The 25,340-nt window shown below is 44.6% G+C and overlaps 2 protein-coding genes across 7 annotated transcripts; one reads left to right on the top strand and one right to left on the bottom strand.

Moving 5' to 3' along the window:
* Positions 1-742: 742 nt before the first annotated feature.
* inab (internexin neuronal intermediate filament protein, alpha b) lies at positions 743-2,830 on the bottom strand. Its single transcript, XM_076090856.1, has 3 exons — positions 1,793-2,830; positions 1,183-1,307; positions 743-1,019 (listed from the first exon to the last, which is right to left on the bottom strand). Exons 1-3 carry the CDS (start codon positions 2,828-2,830, stop codon positions 743-745), a joined length of 1,440 nt encoding a protein of 479 aa, XP_075946971.1.
* Positions 2,831-5,712: 2,882 nt separating this feature from the next.
* On the top strand, positions 5,713-25,340 carry nt5c2b (5'-nucleotidase, cytosolic IIb). Of its 6 annotated transcripts, XM_076090563.1 has the most exons (19): positions 5,982-6,185; positions 7,597-7,724; positions 8,664-8,783; positions 11,583-11,656; positions 16,962-17,079; positions 17,333-17,428; positions 17,520-17,611; positions 17,756-17,813; positions 18,396-18,489; positions 19,178-19,231; positions 19,395-19,478; positions 19,627-19,668; positions 19,766-19,873; positions 20,276-20,342; positions 20,445-20,645; positions 20,927-20,978; positions 21,236-21,296; positions 21,598-21,774; positions 21,997-25,340. In XM_076090563.1, the coding sequence occupies exons 3-19, from the start codon at positions 8,683-8,685 to the stop codon at positions 22,237-22,239; spliced, it is 1,722 nt and encodes a 573-aa protein (XP_075946678.1). In that variant the 5' UTR covers positions 5,982-6,185; positions 7,597-7,724; positions 8,664-8,682; the 3' UTR covers positions 22,240-25,340. The 6 variants fall into 6 exon arrangements, with proteins under 6 accessions (XP_075946676.1, XP_075946679.1, XP_075946678.1 ...); XM_076090561.1 differs by lacking the exons at positions 5,982-6,185; positions 7,597-7,724 and adding an exon at positions 5,713-5,971; XM_076090564.1 differs by lacking the exons at positions 5,982-6,185; positions 7,597-7,724 and adding an exon at positions 5,716-5,971 and having other exon boundaries at positions 20,445-20,615.

Below are 25,340 nucleotides of genomic sequence, written 5' to 3'. Positions count from 1 at the left end.
TTGGACTGCAGTCAAACAGGGATCAACATTTTGCTTATGAACTCCGACCCGAAATAATGTCTCAGCAATACGCTGTCATATATCATTGTTTATCTTGGCTGTAGACTGTGTGCTTTCTCACTAAACTGTTGTAGGAATGTCTTTTTTTTTGTACCGTATGAGTGGATGCACACACATGCTTCCATTGGAATGTGTTGAGAGTAGCTCACAGCTTGTGGTGGTCGTGAATGACCACAGCTATTATCTACGTGTTTCAGTATCACATATTGAAGTGACATCAGCCCAAAGTGTGACAGGCCAGTTGAATATTATGTTTTGAAAGACTGCACTTGTGTAAGAGATGCTACCTACAGTAAGTGCTGGTTATTGTTTGATGTTGAGTGTGTGAAGGAGAAGGAGAGTGCACAGATGTGCTGTGGTTTTGTATAGAGTGGCAGTTACAGTAGAGTTATAATGGATTTCCTTTGGGGAACACATGTGGGGGACAGAGGGGACAGAGAGGGATAACCCCACGTAAAACAAACATCTAGATCCCGCACTCTACACACTTGTGGACATCCAACACACAAAAGGGCAGATGGAAACCAGGATGATCTTACTATGCTTATAATAAGGAGGCAAAGCTATCATCTTAGATCCCCACAAGTGTTGAAGTGTAAAGGCTCAGGGTTTGTTGTTTGGGAAATGAAAAGTGGTTTGGATTTGCAGGGTAAAGGGTGAAAAACAAGCTTACAGTAGGCTCTTAGTTGTTCTGGATGGTGGGAATGTCGCTGGGGTCTTGCTGCTTCTCCATCTTCTTGGTGGTGGTGGTGACTGTCTCCTCGTGAACTTCACGCTGGGTCACCTTGCCTCCAGACTTGCTCTGCTGGTCCTCCTCCTTGCCCTCCCTCTTGGAGCCCTTGCTGGAGCTGCCGTAACTACGGCTCTGGTAGCTGTAGCCTGGCCCAAGACTTGCGCTCATTGAGGAGCCATAGCTGATCCCTGTCCCGATGCGGGTCTCCTCCCCTTCCAGTAGTTTCCTGCAGCGAGGACAATGGAGGGAAGGGTGTAGATAGGATAGAGATAACATAAAGATAAAGAGTAATGGTCAGGAACAGCATTTTAACAGCATCCCCCCAAATTACATTTTATAGAGGTTATCAAACAGATAATGCGTCAGTTGTCTTTGAGAGAAGAACCTACCTGTAAGCTGCAATTTCAATGTCCAGTGCCATCTTGACATTCAGCAGATCCTGGTACTCCCTCAGGTGACAAGCCATCTCGCTCTTATTGGCCCTCAGCTCATTCTCCAGCTCTACCATGTTGTCCTAAGGATAATCAAACAATACAAGAAAAGTAGGTTCAAGATTTTTTTTAAAGCACAACAGTCTGTGACCACATATCTTGCAGAGGAATAATCGCAGTGCCCAAACAAAGACCTCTGTCAATCCTATTGTTAGCCTCTGTATCATGTGGATAGGAACTCAAGTCGCTCATGAGCATAATGCGTAGAAATGTTTTTCCTAAAATATATGCTCTCAGTTGGGAGTGTTTAATCCAACACCACACTAAAGTTACTCATTAGAGCACATACGCTCAGTGGGCGTTGTCCGATGCAGCAGCTGAGCGCGCTGTCCCAGGGGGATGAGTTTCAGCACCACGGACAGATCTCAGCTGCTCCTGATATTGTTATTGCCCTAAAAACGCTTTACAGTGTATTAATTTCAATTAAAATAAACGTTTATGACTGCAAATAAAATGGCTGATTTTCTAGTTTAGAAAAGCGGTGAACGAGTGATTAAAAGGAGATTACCTGGTAGTTTCCAATCTCCGCATTGTGCCTCTCCTCCATCTCCCGGAGCTGCTTGTCCAGAGACTCGTTGGTTCCCCTAAGACTCTCTGTCTCGATCGTCTTCGACTGCAGCTGCCTCCTGAACTCGTTCAGTTCCTCCCTGCTGGCGCGGATGGCGTCGTTACTCCGGGTGGCCTGCTCGGACAAGTCGGTGAACTTGGTCTTGTACCACTCCTCGGCGGAATGCAGGTTCTTGGACGCCATGGACTCGTATTGGCCTCGAATCTCCTTGAGGGCGGAGGTGAGGTCCGGCTTGGCCACCTCCATCTCCACAGACACCTGGGCAGCGTGGATCATTTCCGTCAGCTCGACCACCTCCTCCTCGTGCACCTTCCTGAGGAAGTTGATCTCGTCCAGCAGAGATTCCACCTTCTTCTCCAGGTCCAGGCGCACCATGGTGGCATCGTCCACATCTTTCTTAAAGGCCTTGAGGGTGACCTCCGCGTCCTCCCGGGCGCGGTACTCCTCTTCGTATTTTCCCCTGAGCTTCTGCAGTTCGTCTTCAATACAATCCCTCTCGATGACGAGCTGGGACTTCTCCCCGTTCAGCTCTTCGAGCTGCGAGCGAAGTTCGCGGATCTCTTGTTGGTAAAGCTCGGCCAGGCGGGACGGCTCGGTCTGCCGCTGGCGCAGGACATTCAACTCCGTCTCCAGCACCGTGTTATGCTGCTCCAAGTTGCGCACTTTGTCGATGAACACTGCGAAGCGGTCATTAAGCCCCTGCATTTGTTCCTTCTCATTGGTGCGGACAATTTTGAACTCATTGTTGAGGACGGTGCTCTGTGTCAGGTCGAAGGTCTCCAGTGGCATGAGGCGGCCGGACTTTCTGTTGTACGCGCCCATGGATGAAACGTTGCTCCGGGATGCAGAGGAGGACCGGTAACCTCCCCGGGAGGACGCGTTCATCTTTGTCCGTGACGGAGAGGCATAACGGGGAGAATCCCCGAAAATCTTCCTGTAGGAGGAGGAGGAGGAAAAGGCTTCAGATCCGTAGCTCATCTTGACTTGAATGGAGACAGAGCAGAGCAGTGGGCGCGTCTCCTTTATATAGGGGGACCAACCCGATCACTCATTAGTGCCCGGTGGTAACATCCGGGCTCATTCGTTCCACATGTGTCAGATAGCCCAATGAATATTACAAATAATGCTGAATATTGTGCTCGAGGTGAATTTCCTTAGCCTAATTATATTATGTATACGATAATTGTTCCACTGGTCAATTGGTCCAGATGTGCGCAGTTGACACTGTTCTGTGTGTGGAGCAGATGGAACTGTCCTTTTTGGCGCAGTGGTGCGTCAGTGTTTGATCGCTTGTTGCACATTTACACTTTAAACTGAAAAATCATATTGAAATGCTCTTCCAGAAGCATTTCTTTAATTTTTATATTAGATAACCTATATCACTCTTTCTATACAGACAATACAAATATTACGAACCGAGATAGCTCGAACATTTCTCAAAGAACCCAATGATGATGCACTTTGCTTCAACACTTCTGTTGTAGTTGTAGCTAGCAGGTTACAACTGTTACAGCTCTCTAAATCATTGCAGTGACTCTCCATACGTGTCCAACAACCTAATGCTCAAATCAACATGGGTTTACGGTTCTAAAGTGAAAGAACGTGTTTTTTGACTCTCCTTCTCAAACGTCTGCAGTGAGAATGAGGCTAAAATGGATAAATAAAGAGATGATGAAAATGGACTTTATGAGTGGCAGAACAAAAGAGAGAGGCGTGACCATCACGTGAAACGTTTGGGTTTGTGCACCTGCTGTCCGACATCAGTGGAGTAGCTATTAAATGAGGACTTTGCATTTTAAGATGAACTTGTTCATGCAGATGTAAGCAACAACCTGCATCTTATGTCGAAGTATTGAATTTGAGGTTGCACTTTGGGACTTATGAGCTGAATCTTTAAATAGAAAAAAAGTTTAAGATCTTAATTCATATTCAATGTTGTTTTTTGAATTTAAGTAAAGTTAAGATAGTATCCGTTTTGTTTGATGCATATTTCGTTTTGCGCAGCGTCGCTTGAAAACAGCATCCCACTGACAGGCCTCTGCTGCCCTCTGCTGTCAGATCGCAGCACACTGCAAGCAGACATGAATACTACAGATACAGTAGGTCCACTTAATACCAGGCTGCTTTTGCTAAAGTGAATGAAGCCTACTGGCTACTGGATGTTCAGATGCACTGATGATGGAACTGTGAACTGGGTCATAGCGATTTTCCCCAAGAAGGAAGCAAGGGGCATAGACAAGGCGACAGTCAGGTTCAGACAGGTAAACCCTGATTGGGTTTTTCTAACCCTTTCACGTGCCATTTTCAGGCTGACATGAGAAAGGGTCATTGCTACTGTTCACCAGAGGAGCTGTAAGCGGAGAGATACACAATATGAAAGTCACCACTTTAACCTCAAAGCCATTGTTTCATTTCAGACCCACAACAAGGAATGTGCTATTGTCCAAATCCTCATGGGCTGCAGCCCGACTGTAGACACGCTTACTGTCATTGATTTATATCCAGCGGTGGAAAGTAACTAAGTACATCTACTCAAGTTCTATATATAAGTACAATTTTGAGTTACAGTATTTACATTTTATGCTGCTTTATACTTCTGTACTCCAATACATTTCAGAGAGTAATGTTATACTTTTTACCCCGCTGTCTGACAGCTATAATTAGTAGTTTTCAGTGTTATGATTAAGAATTTACAAAAACAATGATAATGTTTTTCAAACAATATTTTATTGACTTTTCCATATATTTCACAAACAAACAATAATAATAATAATTAAATTAAAAAATAAAATATGTAGGCATGGTTTTTGTAGTCATCAAAGGAAAAGCAACCTAACATTTTACATATTTTACATATTTAACAAAAAATAACAACACACTCAACACACATCAATGTATAAATGCACCTTGACGTCAGAGAAACTCCAATAATGGTTTCCACACTTTTTCAAATTCTCTTGTTGTGTAAGTCAGTCTCTCTAATACAAGATGCCTTTTCCTTCACTCATGCAAATACATTGTTGAAACTCTACAATATTTCACCAAAAAAAAAGCAAAGATTAGACAAATGACTACACATTTGTGTGGCAGAACGTTTTCTTTTTTCCCACCTCACTAACCATGACTCAGAGCCCGGTCCACCGGAGGGTCTGAGTCATCCTCAGATTCAACCTCTGGAGGGGACCTGACCCCTGGTTTGGTAACCAGAGGAATAAACTATCTAAAGATAAACAGCTCCACCTCCACCGGCTAGTAAAATGCTACATATGCATTATTGCAACACTATAACATCACATATGAAAATATATCAGTCTTGGGTGCATTTTTCCTGGAGAGTGAGAATTTATACTTTAAAGATAATTGTGCCGTTTTTACTTAAGTGTGATTATGAATGCGGGCCTTTTACAGAGTATGTTTACACTGTTCTATTGCCAATTTATACTTCAGTAAAGGATCTGAGTGTTTCTTCCACCGCTGATGATATCAATCACAGAATACAAGTGTCATACACGTGTATCTGCACCTGAACAGACAACTTATCTTGATTTGTTTGTGCTTTCTTGTGTTGTTTTAGTTGAGTTGAATGAATACATGTGAGAAGCTTGTAACAGGATTTTAACTTGAGTGAAGCACTGGAGTGGCCTACTCTTTGCAATGCTGCAGGCCCATTATAAGCAAATTAACTTTTGCATCAAGATAAATAGATGCAATCCTTCCGAGGTGTCTCTACTGATAACGGATGCGGGACCGTGGTGTCACGTTTCTGTGCCACGACGACACAGAGTCCCGCCTCCTCCTGATAGATAAACCCCGCCCCCTGAACGTCTCATAACAACAGCTGTTAGCACAGAGAGAGAGAGAGAGAGTGAGAAAGAGAAAGAGAAAGAGAGAGAGAGAGAGAGAGAGAGAGAGAGAGAGAGAGAGAGAGAGAGAGAGAGAGAGAGAGAGAGAGAGACAGCAAAGAGCAGGCACAGCAGGAACACTCGTCTGCTGCCTGGCTTTACAGTGAAGACAGAAAGAAGAAACCACACATCAACGATTCATCTCCCACTTGTACTCCGCTCAAGGCGCATGCTCAGACCAACTGACGGTGCAGTTGTTTTATTCAGGAACTCAGAGGTGAGTACAGTAATGCCAGTCACGGTGAAACCTGCCCCCGACACTTTGTTGCTTTTGCTGTTGAATCAAAGCGAGCTAACGCGTTAGCTTCGTCCGGGGATCACTGCTGCTCGTCCTTGTCGGTAAACGTCAGACTAGAAGAGCAGCACAGCGGCAGTTGCAGCGGACTGTTAGCTAGCTTTTGCACTTCAGCGAGTAGCGGGACGTTGTTTTGGTACGTTAACCTTCCGTTGCTGTTAGCTTTATAATGACACTTTTTACGGTAAGTTAGCTTAAAGCTAATCTCTCAGCGTTCACCGCTGGTCTCGCAGAACAGCCCGACATATTTGCACAGCCAAAGGTGATGCTGAAGCATGAATGGCATCCCGAAAAAAACGAGTGTCGGTTAACGTTCCGGGGTGACGTTAGCATTGTTTGAGACGCACGTCGACTCCAGCCTCTCTTGAGGAAACAAAGCCTGTCACAAGTTGTGGATCTGTCCCTCCCTCTGAGCCCAGTGGACCCGGTTCATACTTGTTGGACCCACGGTGTCGTAAGGACATTAGCTAAACATGCATTAGAGTGACAGTCTGGTAGAATATTAAGAGTTCAGAATGTAAAACAAAGCTCCAACATCTTTGGTTTACTCTCCTGCAAAGCTGTAAAGTCAACGCGATGACAGTGTTTTCGACACTCTAATGCAGTTTGTGGACAATTCGCCTCATTTGCATTTGAGCTGGCACCGAGAAGGAGAGCTGTCCTCTGCCTTACCTTCCTGCAGCCCAGTCTGTCTCTCAGTGACCGGAGGAAGATGAAGTGTCAGCCTGGGAGAAAACAAACCCTACAAGGCTTTACATTCCCCTGGGGCAGGAATTTACAAGGCTTTCCAGGGATTGTTGTTTGCCTGTTTGGTCTAAGCCTGTCCCGTTGATCTCTGGTGCGTTAACCTCACCGCGTTACTTATGTAACTATAACCTACTTGTAAACGACTCCATGTTTAACTCTCTCTTGTGAGTGAGACTAGATGTGTTTGTGCCGTCAGTGCATTAGACGGACGAGGTTCAATCTCAATGCTTTGCTTTGAGTCCTCAATGAACCCAGTGGCCCCACTGGTGTCCTCCATGACCCATCCTGCGCTCCTCCACCATGACCTCCACACACACACACACACACACACACACACACACACACACATATATATATATATATATATATATATATATATATATATATATATATATATAAAAAATCTTTTTTTTTAGTGTAGCTGCTGATTGCATTGCTGCAGGAAAATCTTTCACAGGGTGGAAAGAAGTACCAAAATTGTCACAAATACTCCTTTGGGATTGTTCATCTGATAAAATACATCAGTCACGCAATCAAACGGCTGTTTTATGAAGTGGCCGAAGTCTGAATGATGGAAAACGTTCGGCAAAACTGTGCGGTGGCGATGCCATTGCACAAGAGTTCAAGAGGCGGCAACAGTATATGTGCAAAGTACAACTCAAGATAAGGGCAAGAAGACTGCACGACAAACCTAGAAGTGCATGTGACGAGGTTTCTGATGTTTGCAGCCAGTAACCACCAACAACAGACGATGCCGACATGAACATTTTGGAAACCTTTGTGGTCATGATGTGTGACAGGTCCAGCACAGCTGATGGTGCAAGTCATCCCTCCTACTCGAGCTGCTCGGTTCCAGCAAGTAAAGCGTGCTGCCTAGTGCCTGCCAGGCCAAGATGCATTTCAATCAAGAGAGACAAGTCAATGAGAGGTAGTTGACGTTTATTATGACAGATGATGCGTTAATGAGACTCTCAGACTATAGTGGTGGTGGCAGGAGATGCTGATGGAGTGCTGAATCTGCGATGGTGTTGGGGAGGAGGAGGAGGAGGGTCGCACGAAACAGCAGCTGGACAGCTAGAGGCCGGGATGCAGCACATTTAAAAAGAGGCGGCAGCAAGCTGATAGGCTAACGATGAGGGGGGGGAAGCTGCGCTATTGGCTGGGAGCGCCCAGCTGTTAAACAGCTGACAGCGTTTATGAGGCTTCTGACAGTGACAGCCAAAATTGAGAATGTGCTGCTGGAGTGCGGAAGTCGTATTAGAGAGAGAGGGAGGACAACAAGCCTAAGTGTGCAAGGATCGTCTTCCTGACTGAGCTTCATATGGGTTAAATCAATACTTTGAACAATACTTTCAAACAGAAGCACAAAGTCCTGCCGACTGGGGATAGATCAGTCCAGGTGATCTGTGGCAGATCTCCTGGACTGATCCATCCCTCCTATTGCAAAGAGTTGCCAACAACTGACCAAGTGTGTGTGACACCCACCAATGCAAGTTTGAATGCCTTGGAAGGTGCAAATGCTGCCACTTTGGTCTGGCTGGCAGAGCACTGTGTATCTGGGATCCTGTTTCAACCCGGAGCCCAGATTAGTTGATTATACATTTACTAGAATGTTCCTCTTATTCAGGTTACACATGTCTTCAATGTGAAACACATGCACATTGATCCTAAAGTGCTCAGGTTACACATGACTGCATTTTACATTTTGTGTGTTTAATGTAACGCAGTACAAATAGTAACCAAAGGATCATATTCAGCCTCTCGCGTGCAGATAAAATGACAATTTTCGTACATCATTTCTAATTTCTGTTTGACCGTTCACTTTTAAATTGAGCCCCTCCGTATGTGTTGCTTTGCTTCTCCCCAGACACTGAACGCTTTTAAAGATGACCACTTCATGGAGTGACAGACTGCAGAACTTCGCAGACTTACCCGCCAACATGGACGGCGTGTCGATGAAGAAATACAGACGAGAGCCGTACCACAGGTAATCTGCATATCTGACACTACATCTACAAAACGTCCAGAGTGTTTTATGTCATAAACTGAGCAGCCAGACATAATAATTGACCCTTCTGTTGAGCTATAAATCTATGCCCAGCTGACCTCACATTACAGGACGTTGTCCACCATTTGTGTTCTGTCTCACACATGACTTGTCACTAAGTAGAGCAGACGTCTTACTAGGTCATGCCACTAGGGTTTGTGAGGGTGACTGGTTCATACACTGTACAGTCAGTCGATTGTGTTTTGGGTGTGTTTTTCTTACTCATGTGCAAAATTCCTCTCATGGCAAAAGGACAGCGGACTGCTGAGGTCCCGGGTGTTAGCGCATGAATACGAAGCTTGTAGTCGGCTGGAAGGCAAAGCGATACCCTCCACATTTAGCGGATCTCAAACTAAATAGTTTAGACACTTAGTTGTTACAACAACTCGCACAATAGCAGAGTCTTTCCGTAGACTTCCTTGTTCCTGTACCTGTTGACTGGAAACGCCCTGTAGACGTCCTGGCTGAAGGGCTCGTGTAGCGAGGCATTTAGTAACACAAGGCGTGTCGCCATTCAATGTTTCACTCGGCTTAAGACGTGCACGTCCGCTGGGTACTGCTGCTCTTTCACACCGCTCTGTAATACGCAATACTCACAGGGTTTGCGAAACTGTCACTCATCTGTTAGCTGCGTGTGTGCTGACATAAGCCACACACACACACTCCAGATACTCTCATGCAAACAATCACACGTGCAAAGATAACGAAGGTACAAAGGTGGTGTTGAGCTCGCTAAAGCGATATGCTTGTGACAGTAGTGTAGTTAAAGTAACCAAGGCTGCTTGATCGGCTCAGTCGTTCTTGTGAAATGTAAGAGGCCATTGAAGGGGGGCGGACATTGTGTTTGTCTCACAGACAGACAGAGACCATTACTTCAAAGTAAGAGCTCAGCTAAAGCAATGCAGCTGCGTACCACATAGCAGAGGGCTGACGACTCTGCCCGGCACAGATGAACCTTCTATCTCCGGGACTCGCATCGCTGTCTACGTGAGATTAGAGAGCAGCGGAAAAAGTCTGTCGCACAGCTGCGCTCGGATGGAGTGCACGTCGCTGAGGGATTCTGTTGTGGCCCACGTGGGATATTTGAGGCAATAGTGTCGTCAACAGGACCAAAGTCAAGGCGGACTCTGGCGATTAAGTCGCCCCACCCTTTGTCAATATGGGCGAGTTTAGGAGGGGCATAACCTCTCCTACGTTGTGATTTATGAATGTGCTTCACTCGTCACATGCATTGAGCAAAGGGGTCACATGTGAAGTGACAACAGCTCAACAAAATAGAAGCGATTTTAGATTTAAATCCGTCTCCACTCAGCGCAGAGAAATCCTGAGAGAAGTAGTGCATCAGTTTTTATTGAGGCGTATCTATAATCTAGTCTATGATGTAGCATAAGGCCGTAATAATGATCTTATAAGCAACTGAATACCTTCATAAATAATCAGTACTGAATGTCAATATTCAAGTTTTGCTATTTAAAAAAATAGATGAAATCAAATTCAGATTCAAGTGTTTTGGTTTTAAAGTCTCTCATCTGGACTTGATTTGTTTTGATCATATGACAGAATTTGAAGCGGTCCTCCCGGTGTTTGCTCACCTCAGTGGGGTGAGCAGCTGTCGCTCTGGGCCGCGGGCTTGCTTGATTCTACCTGACTTGATTGTTCTGGATGTCTTTGAGGGCCCACAAACATCATGCCGCACAACAACAACCCCGACCGACAACACGCAACAACAGAGAATGACGCGGAATGGCCACAATCATTTCTGCAACAAGTCAGAAAATGTCTGAATGGCAAGAAAGCAAAGAGAGAGAGAGATGGGGGGGGGGGGCATTGTTAGTGGTCAGACCAGCGGAGAGTCAAACTGAGGTTTAATGTCACACAGAATGCATCACCAGACGTCTGCTGGACTAACATCTAAATGGGAACTTGTTCACTATGGATCTGCTGCCAGGTATTTCACAACTGATTCACAGATGGATGAAGATAAGTTGCTCATCACAGTAATGTGCTCGGCAAGAGTAACGTCGCCTCGTTTTTATTTCAGTGACGTGTTTGATTTCCCCTTTTAGCCAGTTTACATCTTATTTCTAGCGTTTTTTTAAAATATTGGCTTGTGTGGAAATTTCCAGGAACAGATGCTGAAGATCAGATATGTGGGTCAGAGTCAGAGTAGCAGCGCGTGTCTCTTCTGTGGAAGTCCCGTCAAACGGGCCGAGTCAGCATCGTGTGTCACTGCGGCCGGCGTGGACCTCGGTGTCCCGGTTAATTTATTTGCGCAGTAAAGCTGTGTGTTTCCTGGAAGATTGACACGCTCTGAGCCGAATCCGTCACGTTTCACAATCTGCTGGTTGAGCGTTTTGTAGACTTCCTGTGGTTTTAGCAGCCACTGGACTCAAGACCTGTGGTTTCAGATTACGCAACAGTTTTGCTTTTTTGTTGCCCATTTTAGTGCTGCGCATGTTGTGTAATCATATGCTGCAACCTTTGTAGTTTCTGACACATGATTAATTGAAGCATTTTGTTTTGAATTGTACGTCGATATCAAATGCAAAACAAACATTAAGGACATAAGTTATTAAGTGTTGTGATATGTAGTTTTTCATTTTATCTTCCAATAATTTCAGATATTGTCACTACGGATGATCTTTGCCGTGATCACGGCTTCGTTTGAGTGACGGAATAAATAATAATCCTGTTGTTGAATCTTGCAACTGAAACGTTTCCCTCAACTTGTTTCCTCAGAGTGTTCGTCAACAGAAGCTTGGCGATGGAGAAGATTAAATGCTTTGGCTTTGACATGGATTACACTTTAGCAGGTAAGTTGAATATAAATTGATTAACTAATCATCACAGAAACAAAACAGTTGCTTTTAAATGTTTTTATATAATAGGATAAGGGAAACATGCTAATTATCTTCTGGTTGTTTACAGTCTTAAATGTGAGGGTATAAATACTTGTATCATTTTCTTGTTGACATTCACCTTTACAATTTGATACTTTTACATGCATTTGGCCGTATTTCTAACATTTAGTAGCTTAAATAATTGAAACCGAAAAGACAAAGGATACATCAATAATTACAATAAGCAGGAGGTTCATTGCTATACTATACTTTTAAATGTTTGGTACGCAGCTGAAGTTGGCCAGCGGGTTGCATAGCAGGTCCTCGGTTTGCACGGCGTGTCCTCCGGTGGTCGTATTAATGATGTAGACGAGTCCAAAGTGTCACTTGAGAGCCCAGATTGATGAAGAGGTTTAAGTATGCATTAAATGTATTCATGCAGGGTGCATTGTTAGAACAGAGAAGACCAAATCATTTAGTTATTGCCAGCGTACGTTTAGAGGATTGAGGCGTTTTCTCATTTGTCACTTTTGGATTTAGTGGAAAACACATTTCCAGTTATTGAGTCTCCTTTCTTCCCCTTTGTGTGTTCTGCGTGGATGTTAAAGTCTACAGTTTCCCTTCTTTTCAACTCTATGCTTGGCTACTCTACCATTCCCCCCCCCCCCCCCCCCCCCTCACAGAACTCCAGGTTGTTGACCACAACATATTATTTAGGTCAATGCCGGCAACTCATTGACCCGACTAACGCATAACAAATATCAAGCGAAGTGTCCCGGTACACGCTGTCGATTGTTTAGAGATGTTCTTCTTCCTGCTGACCCGTTGCCGGGCCAAAAAGAATCCATATTTTTTTTTCATACCACTTTGCTCCGTGACTCAGCTCCAGGTTTCGGTCTCACCGTCTCTATAAATAAACGCTCCCTGACTTTGAGAAGCAGGTCACGTTTGTTTGTGGAGTTGACCAGCGACGGCTCCCTTGAGAGCGGGGATCACTCGTAGTCCCTCTCTGGCTCTGTACCCCTATCCCCCCCCCCCCCGATCAGGGCGCACACGCTCAGCTGTTGACATGACTCTCTTTACGGCCGCTCATAACCAAGTGTTAATGTTTACTGGAAGCCCGACTATCTTGTATCTGCTGGAGGGTGTTCGGGGTTTGATCACTGAGGTACTCCATCAACTCCGGGGAGCTGGTGGTGTCACAGCGCCCTGGCTGGCTGCAGTGTTTGTTCTTCGGGGGTGTTAAAGGCAGGTCAAACCGCCATTTTCAGATGTTGACGGAGCTTCCACAAAGAATGGAAATGTGCAGAAAACAAATGATTTTGTGTGAGAAGAACATGGATATTACATATTACAGGAATAGAGCAAGTGATCTATTTATATTGCCCACTTCTATTGTTCCATCATGTTTGTGCAGTTTTACACCTTTTTGTCATTTTTTTTCATATCATGACGGTGTTTTAAAACAAAATAAAAGTATTAATCTTATTAAACATTAACATTCAGAGCAATGTTTGTCTCCCACCGTCTCAAGTGCAAGAGGTAAAGCTTGATATCTGTTCCCAGGACGCTGTTGTTTCATCGTGCTGTGATGCACTTTTACTAAAAACTTGTATCTCAATTTATCACCCAAACATATAAAGATCAACGGTTGCAAACTATGGCAGTGCATGCATACACCTCGCTGTGAACTAAATCCACGTTGTATTATTACAACGTTGCTTCAGCTATTCTTCGCTCAAACACACAGTTTAGCCCAGATTGCATTGAGAGCTGCACAGAGTTCTGTCCTCGTTTTCCAGCAGACTTTTGGCTGAATGTAGGTCCCCGAGGCCGCGCTCAAGTTTGTCCCCTTGTTCCACAATTTGTTTGACGGTGTTAGAGATCCGTGACAAAGACCTACATTTGCATATTGGCGTCCACAGATAACTTAAGACGGTGGAGGAGTTTGTTCCTAATATAGATTGATATGCGACATGATTCAGATAACGTCTCTGTGTGGGACACTTTATAGGATTTGGATTTAGTGGTCTATTAGTAGAAGAGGGCCGGTTGTTTATGTGTGGGGGGGTGGGGGGGTGCACATTACATTTAGGCCTAAGGCGACCTGGCCAACACACACACCACAACACAAATGGAGCAGGGGGGGGGGGGGTATATAATTAACTAGCAACAATCTCATCAGAGACTCAAAGTAACGGATCCCTGAAGCTTCTTGCCCTGTGTGTGTGTGTGTGTGTGTGTGTGTGTGTGTGTGTGTGTGTGTGTGTGTGTGTGTGTGTGTGTGTGTGTGTGTGTGTGTGTGTGTGTGTGTGTGTGTGTGTGTGTGTGTGTGTGTGTGTGTGTGTGTGTGTGTGTGTGTTGACAGCGTGAGAAGGGGCTGGCTTACAGCAGGGGAGCGAGGACCCCTATAAAGCAGAAATGCAGGAGTCAAGGACACTGCAAGCAACAATAACACAACTTCCGGTCTGCACACCGATGCTGTAACCCTTTAATAACATCTGTTGACAAGACGTTCATGGAAGCCTCATTAACTAACATATGCAACTTTCTGTAGCTTCCAGTGTGGAAACATGAATCAGTCCAGAGTACTGCTGAAGCCTTTGAACACGTGAAGCAGTGAGTACGTAGACGTACGTTTGAATGAGATGCACTGCAGGCATTTGGTGTCATGTGCTTAGTTTTTACAGTTAAAGAAGTTAAAAGGTTTCAGCGTCTTTAAAGTCGTGAAAGTCGGTTTAAGTGATTTGTGTTTGAAGGCCTGTCAGAGGTGAAGGAGTTTTGGTTTCGTCACATGACTCGGTGCTCCTCAGGGCTCAGATGGAAAAATACGATGTCGTGTATTTCTCTCAGATTTTGCGACATTTTTAATAAAAAAATATTTTTGCTGAATTTTTGAGTTTTACACTCTTAATTAATAAATAACAACTTTAGATACAAGCCCCAAACTTGACCTTTTGCTTTTGCTCATTTAAATGTTAACATGTTATCTAATAAAGAAATATTTGAGGTTTGACACCAAGTTTTGTGGTGCTTTTCATGTCACGTTAATAAGATCGTGTTTTTATTCTGAACTTCATTTTAACTGTTTCACATTTAGCGATATTTAGTAATATTTGATTTTATAGAGAAATACTGTTCAGGGGCCTTAATGGGCCAATAAAACGAGACAATATTCTTATCTATTCATTCTGTAACAAAACAACTTCCTGATCCTTAACGACAGGTCTGACTCTCCTTTGCATAGATTGAGATGTGATTTTATTGAGTACCACACCAAGGCCAACACGTGGACAGAGAGAGTGATGATAGCAGAGGTGACGGAGGGGAAACGGCTCCCAGAATAGGTTTCTCTGTAGAGCCTCCGACGAGTAGGGATGAAGTGAAACGGGATGTAAACCACCGACAATGAGTTGATCGTGGTGAATTTTCACTATCAGGCTTTAATCCTGAATATTGTCACATGTCTAGCTCACTATCACGGTAGAGAAGTGAAAAATAATAGTAGTAATTTATGATTGATTTTGGCCAAGATAACCGTGAATTCAAATGTGTCGATCGTTCCATGCCCAACAACAAGTGAGGGACGAGGAGAAGGAGGAGGAGGAGGAGGAGGAGGAGGAGGGGGGAAGGCAATTAAGCTGGTGTATGCTACAGCTCCCGGCACGGAGCCCAAACCTTCAGTTTGCTGGGAGACCACAGCGGGGGGGGGGGGGGGGGGGCTACGTGATTATAATGCAGAAACAGGCTCAGGCTTGCAGAGTGAGGGTGTCAACTAAAGAACAAAGCTTTACTGAACTCAAGATCTTCCCGTCACTCTGTGCATACTCATTAGGCTTCTGTGTGCAGCCCGGCACTGGACACAAGTTCACATTCTACAGAGTGAGACGCAGATGTTCTCCTGTTTCTCCTGCAGTGCTGTCTCCCCCCCCCCCCCCCAACACCACTAACTGTCCTCTATCCCAGCATCATCATCAGCCAATATGTCTCCCCTGTCTCCAGGGCCCCTCCACCAACAACACCAGCGCATTCTTCTATCGTATTTATAACTTCTGACATAATATTTTCCCAGTGTCGCGTAGCGTTTCAATCCTCTCCCGGCCTATTCTGAGCCCAGCATCTATCTGAGTTTTTATTTCCAGAGCCCCCCCGGCTTGGGTTTTGGTAAATATCTGGCTCCGGGCTTGTCATCGGACTCAGCCGGGCTCATTAGAGCTGCTGCTGAAGGTTGAGTGACTTTTCATTCTCGCGCCTGATCCTGTTTCTTTGTGGATTTGCGTGCAGAACACAGAGGTCCTTGTTAATGGTGAGGAGAGAGCAGGACAATGAGTGTGTGTGTGAAGGGGGGGGGGTGAGAACATGTTAAATTACTGGAGCAACAGCACAGACTCTCCAGTGGACGAGGTCGCCTTAGAGAAGTCTCATGTACGTGTTGTGCAACACGAGTGGGCTCCACTGACTGTACGTCACCTCTAATGAAACGCTGTGCACAGCATCAACAACAGCTCATGTTCCTCAACTGTGTACATAATACAGGAGTTTATGGAAATTTGACTTGTGTGCCACGTGCTGTACGAGCTCTCCGGTCAGCCAGATGCCACTTCAATCGCTGCTGATGGCTGTTGTTTTAAGGTAGAGTTCCACAGAGCGAGACGATGTGTCGCGGTGAACCGACAAAACATGTCCAACCAGCTGAAAACATCTGGACAAATGTGGATTTATTTATTTGAATTCATATTTTAAATCTGCTTAATGTCTTTTAGGGCTTCAACCAACAATCCTTTTCATTACGGATTAATATGTTGTTGGGTTGCATTTCATTGTGTTGGCCTTAAAGTGGAAAAAAGCCCATCACATTGTGAGGTCTTCAAATAGTTAGTTTTGTCCGTCCAACAGTCTAAATATATTGATATGATATTAACTTAAAACAGAGAAAAGCTGAAAAAAAACTCACTTTTAAATGACTGAAATCAGAGAATATTTGTCATTTTTGCTTAATCAATGACTTGCATAATTATTAGACTATTAAATGTGTTTTATGAATCAACGAGTTGTCGGTTGTAGTTTAGTTTACAGTGACTAACGATGGCTGACGATAAAGCAGAATCACCGGCTCATTAAGCCGGGACTTTAACGATTCAATAACTTGCACAAAGCATTGCACAATAGTCTTTAGAAGTCGACGCCAAAGATCACACACTGTGGCACCACGTGTGCTGTGACCTTCTCTTGGGGTAACTTTAGTAAAACTGTCCGTACGTTTGTGTTTATTTTCTAGTGTACAAGTCTCCAGAGTACGAGTCACTAGGGTTTGAGCTCACAGTGGAGCGCCTGGTGTCTATCGGTTACCCCCAGGAGCTGCTCAGCTTCGTCTACGACCCGTCGTTCCCCACCAGGTCAGACCAACCCCACCCCACCACACAGACCTCACGACCATGCTGCTTTAACTGCCTCCGCTCTCATCTGTATCTTATATGTAGCGAGGATATCAAGCTGAGCTGAGGGAGCCTGTTCAAAGTTAATCTACACTCCAGGACAATACCTCCCAGTCCGTCCTGATAACAACTGTAACCACGTCACAGATGATGGCAGATATCATGTTCAAGAGATGAGTATTGTGTACGAACATTTATCTCCTCTGACTTTCAGGGGCCTCGTGTTTGATACCATGTATGGAAACCTGTTGAAGGTTGACGCCTACGGTAACATCCTGGTCTGTGTGCATGGATTCAACTTCCTCCGAGGGTGAGTGTGTCCAACACACATCGTCTACATCTGTGTGAGCACAAGAAAGAAGACCGATGAAGATTTAGTTTTGTCTTTTCTCTCTTCCCAGCCCTGAGATCCGTGAACGGTACCCAAACAAGTTCATCCAGAGAGATGACACAGAGCGCTTTTATATCCTTAACACACTCTTCAACCTGCCAGGTAAGGCCTCTGAGCACAGAGGAGAGCGCCACGGGACTGTTATTAGACGAGCAAGAAGGAGCTTCATCCTGAATGAAAGCTGAATATTGCAGCAGGTCAAAGACGAGGTTGAATCGAGCCGCTTCGTTCTGTTTCCTTCCACAGAGACCTACCTCTTTGCTTGCCTCGTGGATTTCTTCTCCAACTGTGACAGATACACCAGGTAAGGAGCCGTTTAGTAACACTCTCCGTCACGCAACAAGTTTCTGGGCACCGCATGGTGACGCAAAGCCAAACTGGGTCAAGAGCAAGCCCTGCAGCATGGGAGGGTCCTGGTGTCTCTACTGCTAATCTAAGCTAATTGTTGTAAAATGAAAATCAAACGGGAGCTCAGTCAAAGAGACGATATGTTTTTCGATAACAGTGATTTATTAATCTCTTCTACTAGTTGTAGAGAAAGCATGAATTCTTATCGTAATGACAAATGTTCTCACTAACTACTTTAATGAGGATTACACATCGATATAGCTGTACGGTAAAATGTTCCCGTGAGGAGAGATATTGACCTGTAAATTGGTAGAGAATGTAATCTGGAATGGCTGCATGTCCTTTGTCCTCTGAAACCTGGTTGTTGGTCTTTTAGGGGGAGAATGCTTTCCTGTTTGGCTGGGGACCCCTCCAACAAGGGAAGGCTATCCCATTTAAAAGCAAACAAAAAACAAATGTCATGTTTTTGAAAACCTTCTGTAAAAATGTGGCCCGTCCGACGGCTGTGTGCGTGTGTGTCTCTGCTCCGCTCCCCCAGCTGTGAGTCCGGCTTCAAAAACGGCGACCTCTTCATGTCCTACAAGAGCATGTTCCAGGACGTCCGCGACGCCGTCGACTGGGTCCACTTCAAGGTGAGACGCTGTCCGACGCTCGTGATTTCAGTGATCGAGCTGACATGATGTGAGCTCAGTGCTCCGCTTTCATGCCCGGGTGCTGCTGCTTCTGTCTGGGCATGAATACGCTCAGCGCTGATGGCAATCTGGCCTTTTCGAGGCCGATATTTCTTGTAAAAACGGCGAACATTCAGCTCGCTGTCACACCTGTAGTTGGGTTTATTTGGCATTATCATGCATCTTTGCAAGAGCTTTAAGTTTGAAGTGATACGGGTCAACAGGTGATTGGACAGTGAGTGACAGCAGGTCCTGCAGCAGAGTTTATTTATCTTCTCTGGTGTCACAAAGTGCTTGTGAAGAAACAACCGATTATGAGCATTAGTAGTCGAGAAGGCAACTGATCTTCTATACTTTTGTATCTAAATATTCCAGGAATTGATTTAATAGTTTATTAGCTTTTGTACTCTTTCTTAACCCACATATCGTGTCTACTGTCACAACATCGTGTGTTCCGTCGGCTTTGCTTTCACAAAACAAACTAAAAGCCACAAGGCGTCACATGTTTTGTGTGGGTTGTCACTTGTGACGGTTACTGGATGAAAGGAACGGGTCTTCATGCCTCTAACTGAAGAGGATGCTGCCGACTGTAATTCACTTCAATCTGGATCTTCAGTGTTCAGTCTGACTCCCGTTTCTCACGCTGCAGGGTACGCTGAAGGTGAAGACGGTGGAGAACTTGGAGAAATATGTTGTGAGAGATGTAAGTAGTTGATAATCATCGCTACAAGTGTACTGTGTTAGAAAACACACACACACACACACACACACACACACACACACACAGTGTAATACATACTCTGACAGGCTGGTTTGTTAAGATGCCTTAACCTTGTGTCTTGTTATTTCCTCTCCTCTTCTATCAGGGGAAGCTTCCTCTTCTTCTCAGCAGAATGAACGAAGTAGCCAAGGTGTTCTTGGCTACCAACAGTGACTACAAATACACCGATGTGAGTACAGGCGAGCAGGTGTGAGACAAATGAAGATGAATTAACGTTGAGATCCAGTTCCTTGCCTTTCTGCTGGTCTGCTGGCAGCTGTGTTGACTCTAAACACCGCTGTGTTTGATTTGAATGTTGCTGCTTTGTCTCCTCACAGAAAATCATGACCTACCTGTTTGAATTCCCCCATGGCCCGAAGGTACAGAATGGCTTCCGTTTGATCGCACTGTTTGTTTTCTATATGAAAGACATGTTTCATGCTCGTGTGTGTGACTGTACTGCTCGTTTGTATCCAGCCTGGGACCTCCCACCGGCCCTGGCAGTCCTACTTTGATCTGATCCTAGCGGATGCCAGGAAGCCGCTGTTCTTCGGAGAGGGAACGGTGCTCAGACAAGTCGACACGGTGAGCAGACGCAGAACACGCAGCTGAGACGGAGAAGCTGTTATTAACCGGTTTACTGCACGTGAGCGCTGACGTGTCCCGACATGTTGCCGACCGGTTTGCATGTCGGCCTTTTTAAGTTAATGTGAGAAACCATCCAGAAGCTAAACACACAATAACACCAATAATACTTCTTTACCCCACAAATCTAATAATCCAACCATTATAATCACTCTGAAACATATAATAATCTAAATTTAATATGCATGATATTCATGCATATTCTTCAAATTAGTTGATTGTGAAAACAAGCTGTGTATGAATATAGCTTTCACAGTTTACCTAAACTCAGCTTATCTCTCAGTGTTAAACTATACACTCATGCATGTAAAGATAATCTGATGCATGTGTTCTTCTCTTCAGACGACAGGGCGTTTAAAGATCGGAACCTACACAGGCTCTCTGCAGCACGGCATCGTCTACTCTGGTGGTGAGACTCTACCGTCCCTCAGTCGTTCATTCTTTCACCGAGGGTTAAGTTGCGATTAATAAGATAATTCAGGTAATGAACCGTCGCGTCTTCCTTCTCTAGGTTCCTCCGACATTGTGTGCGACCTGCTGGGGGCCAAAGGGAAGGACATAGTCTACATCGGGGACCACATCTTTGGAGACATCCTGAAGTCCAAGAAACGTCAAGGCTGGAGGACGTTCCTGGTGATCCCTGAGCTGGCCCAGGAGCTGCACGTGTGGACCGACAAGAGCTGTAAGTTGGCAGACACACGCATAAACACAGGTAAAACATACGTAGTGACGTGTCGAAATACTAGTGTGTGTGTACCTACATTTTCGACTTATTTCTTTACCAAGTACTGCCGTCCTAGTGGCGTTATAAAACAGTGTCAACAGGGACAGCAGCTACGATGTCAGACCTTTACTTTTCAGAAAAAGACATGAGTAGTACATAAGCTAATGTATTCTCATAAAGAGTGTTTATACAGGAGCTAACTAATAGAACACTGGATATGCACCGTAAATCTACGTGAGATTCACCATTTGTTCCCCCGTGTTTTTCAGCGTTATTCGAGGAACTGCAGGGCCTGGACATTTTTTTGGCAGAACTCTACAAGTAAGAACTCCTTACTTTAGCCTCCCCTCCTTCTATCCCGCCTCCCTCCTCATCGTGTCTCTCACATAAGTGTCGCTGCTCTTTGCTGTAACGAGAGTGTGTTTGTAAGAGAACAACGGGGTCGATAGTCAAAGGGGTCTGTGCCGGACACGACTCTCTTTTGCTCCGCCTCTTTGACAGCAGACTAGATATCAGTATCTCCCCCCCCCCCCCCCCCTCCTGCTGTCCTCATTGTCCTTCTCCCCGTCCTTCCTCAGACATCTGGACAGCAGCAGCAATGAAAGGCCAGACATCAGCACTATTCAAAGAAGAGTCAAGGTACGGCCTCGATCACCTCTGTTTCTATGACAGCTAGAGACCTGTCCGCATGCTTTTAACACCGGCTGCCTGGAGACGGCCTAGTTACCAATGCCCATATGTAAAGTATGTTTGACACCGTTTGTGTGTCTACTGTAGTCTAATCATTAACACTCCTCAACAAACAGAGCTTCCTCTCTCACTGCCTGCTGATGTAATTGCTGAAACACAGCGTCTCTGATTAAGATGCTTCCTAGAGTCGGGATGGTAGATACTGTTGCAGGCTCCTCAGCGTCTTCTCGTCTCCTCCTTGTCTTTTTAGAAAGTGACACACGACATGGACATGTGCTACGGCATGATGGGTAGCCTCTTCCGCAGTGGCTCCAGGCAGACTTTGTTTGCCTCTCAAGTGATGCGTTACGCCGACTTGTACGCAGCCTCCTTCATCAACCTGCTGTACTACCCCTTCAGCTACCTCTTCAGAGCCGCACACGTACTGGTGAGTCCCTGGATGTAAATACAGGGAGCTGCATTAAACCAAACACCTGCAGAGGTTAGGGCCAATAGCACTTCTTTATCGTACTGATACAGATGTAGAAGTCTTGTACTTTTAGGATTGTAAAACTTGATCTGTAGACATTTCTCTCGGGTCCCAGGCTTCCAGTAAGTGGGCTCGTGTTGCCAAGTTTCTTTTTCACATTTCGTCCTCCCTCTTCCCCAGATGCCGCACGAGTCGACGGTGGAACACGCCCACGTGGACATCGACACGGAGTCGCCACTGGCCACACGCAACCGCGCCCACTGCAGCGACTGCAAGGACCTGGACTGCAAACGCAACCAGCTGACCCGCTCCTTCAGCGAGATCAAACCTCCCAACCTGTTCCACCAGACTCCCCAGGAGATCACTCACTGCCACGATGAGGATGATGATGAGGAGGAGGAGGAGGAGGAGGAGGAGGAGTAATAAGCTGGACATGGAGAAGAAAGTATCTGCCTTCTCAAGTCGGGTAGTTATCTCTCTGAGTGAGGCAGGAAGGAAAAACATCTGCAGTGTGTGTGTGTGTGTGTATGCACACACACACACACACACACACACACACACACACACACACACACACACACACACACACACACGCACACACACACATGCAGACATACAGGAGATTTCTGAGGTAATAAAAAAGGACCAGTCCTCCAAAAGGACCGATCACATGAATCTCAGAAGACTGTCTGCATGCTCGGTCCTCTAACAGCCAACCTACGCTGGCTTCATTATAACAAATTCATTCATTTAATTACATTTTTTTATTATTTCCCCCGTCAGACAGAACATTAGATGATGTTTTACAATCTGACTTTTAGGACCTGCTGGTGGATTGAACGGATGCAGTCACATTTACACTGACGTCCATCAGAAGTGAAGTGTAGTTTTAATCGTAACAAACTAACCTTGCTGACGTAGTATGCACATTATAATAAAACAAAAAGCACTGCTCAGTTACGGTGTCAAAAAATACATGTACATACTGTATTAAAACACTTTTTTATGCAACATGGGAACAACATTCAGTTTTTCATCTGTTTAGTTCAACGTTTGTCTGTTTTACTAGTTCTTTGTTCTAACTTGTATGTGAGGGCGTGTGTGTGTGTGTGTGTGTGTGTGTGTGTTTCTGTTTCTGTGTGCATCTCACTCAGAGTGCAGCATCCTGAGTGACGGGACGCTAAGAATCTATCGTACTAAACTGAAGCACAGGAGCACTGAAGCACAAGCTGGTGTTGGACGGTATGTTTAGGACTGTAACCGTATTCTATGCCAATAGACTCTATGACGAGCCTGAAGTACTGTAGTGTTTCTGGGTCGGGTGAATGGTTTAACGCCGTGAGCAGCTAACATGCAGTATTCTTTAGTTGCTCCGTTTATTAAGGAAGATGAAACTTGAGTATTTCATTTGACTATTTCCGAGGGTTTTATTTTGACGGGGGAGAGCAGGAAGTGATCTCCATCGAGTGTGTAACAGCAGTACGAACGTGGCCTCGTATGCAAGGAGAAAAGGTGTTTTTTAGAATGTCTGGTAAAAAAGCTCCGTGATGAGCTTCAGGCTGTGATGAGCTCACTTTGTTTATCTTTTTAGTCATGGGGCTTTATTGAGGTTTTTTTTCTTTTATTTGCTCACCCTGACTTGTTGGCATCATCCACCGGGGGAAACACGTCGACAGAGAGCGTGTACAGTCGTCTTCTGTTGGGCCTCTTAACACTGTGAAGTCACCATTTCATTATAGTGCTGAAATATGGTGCGGCATGATTTAACCGACAGTATGCGTGCGTGTTTCCATCCATCCGTTTTCAATTTGCAAAATCAGGAATGGAAACGCCAGAAATTTGAAGAAATGTCAAAATATCCTAAAGTTTGCACGGGTTGGAAAGCAGTAGGACAAAGTGAGGTGTGATAAGAAGATGTCACTTGTGGCCACTGGTGATAACGAGGACACCGTAAACCCTCTCAAGCTTACGTTTCCACATAAGTTTACAGTGAACGACGCTGTCCCATTGACGGCGTCTCACTGCACGCTCTTCTTCTTCTGCAGCAGTTTAATGTCACCTGACCGGAGAATTAGAGCCACCAACTGTTCCAACCAACTCCTAATATTTGCAAAACAATTGTGAGTGGAAACGTGTATTAATCTGCATTTTCCTTCGCTTAAAATGTTCACAAACTTTGTTATGGAGACTTGGCTTGAGATAGCCCATCAGTCGGTGGGCTATCTCACGTAGATTTGGGCTAATTGATTTATGTTGCTGAGTGCCGATTGGTAAACTAAAGTATGTGACATCACCTTTTTCCAAATAGCCGCGCCGACTACAAACTAGTGCAAAGAGCACAACAGAGAAACAGACACTTAGATATCTCTCATGTGAAATAACTAACAAGGTTCAAACTTTATCAGAAAAACAGTAGGAGAGTGAGTTTTACCAGGTTTCACTGGCGTGTCCATCTGTTCCATTTTAATACGTGTGTCCGAATGCATCAGTGTTACTCTGCGGAACACTAAGAGAGCTGCCTGAATGACATGTTGTGTTGTTTTATTTCCCCTTTTAACCATCGTGTCTGTTCACTTTCCTCACGTTTTTATATCTACTCTTGAGCTGCTGTGTCAGTCCTGTAAGTGTTGGACCGGCCCGCTGATTCAGGCCACGAAAGGGAAGAAACATGCCGTCGACTTTCTGCATCATTTTTGGTTTTGCTTGATGTGGTGAGAAGTGAACGCGTTTCACTCTGTGGTGAATAATCTGGGTAACAGCTTGTAGGACATTAAGAGACATATTACAGCTGTTTGATCATCGTCATTATCTTTTTATTCTATTTTATTTTTTCAAATTAGTTTTGTTGTTTGTTTCTCAATTATTGATTTTGTTTCGTGAACATGGAATAACTGGATGTGCTACAGGAGGCAGCTGCTTGGCCGATAGGAAACTGTCTTTTCTTTGCATATGTTGCATATTTTGCGTATGCATGTGAAAATAAGAAGCACATCTGTTCTGTGATGGTGGTGATGGTGGACTGTATCATTTTAAGGAAAAGATGTTTTGACATTTGTCAATATAGTTTACACAGAGACAAAAAAAATACAAACCTGTAAAAAAAAAAAAAAAGCCGAGGGGAGATGTGAATAGTGATATAGTAAAGTACCGTAACAGAGATGCTACTTGTAATCAATACCATGGGGTTGTTTTTATTTTTCTAAGCTATTGTTTTTAAATGGTCTTGGTTTACAGAACTGTAAATACACATTTCCATTTCCTCAGAGTTCTCCTCTAAAGCCTGTTGAACAGTTGATCGTGCTTTAGAGTATTTCTATCCGTTGCTGTGATGCTGCGAATGCATCCGCATCAACAACAACAGAAGTCACCTTTTATTTTCCAAACGATAGTAAACTTTGTTTTTATGCATATCAATTCATGTTCTCCAGAACAGTGTTTTGTTTGTTTGATTCCAGAAAATATCCTTCACACTGTACATTGAGGTAAATTACATAAAGATGTAGAATAAAGATAGTTTTTCATAA

The sequence above is a fragment of the Anarhichas minor genome, unplaced genomic scaffold (genome assembly GCF_050575085.1).
Source record: "Anarhichas minor isolate MPS153535 unplaced genomic scaffold, ASM5057508v1 ptg000012l, whole genome shotgun sequence".
Taxonomy (NCBI): domain Eukaryota; kingdom Metazoa; phylum Chordata; class Actinopteri; order Perciformes; family Anarhichadidae; genus Anarhichas; species Anarhichas minor.
This window is presented reverse-complemented; position numbering and strand designations above follow the sequence as displayed.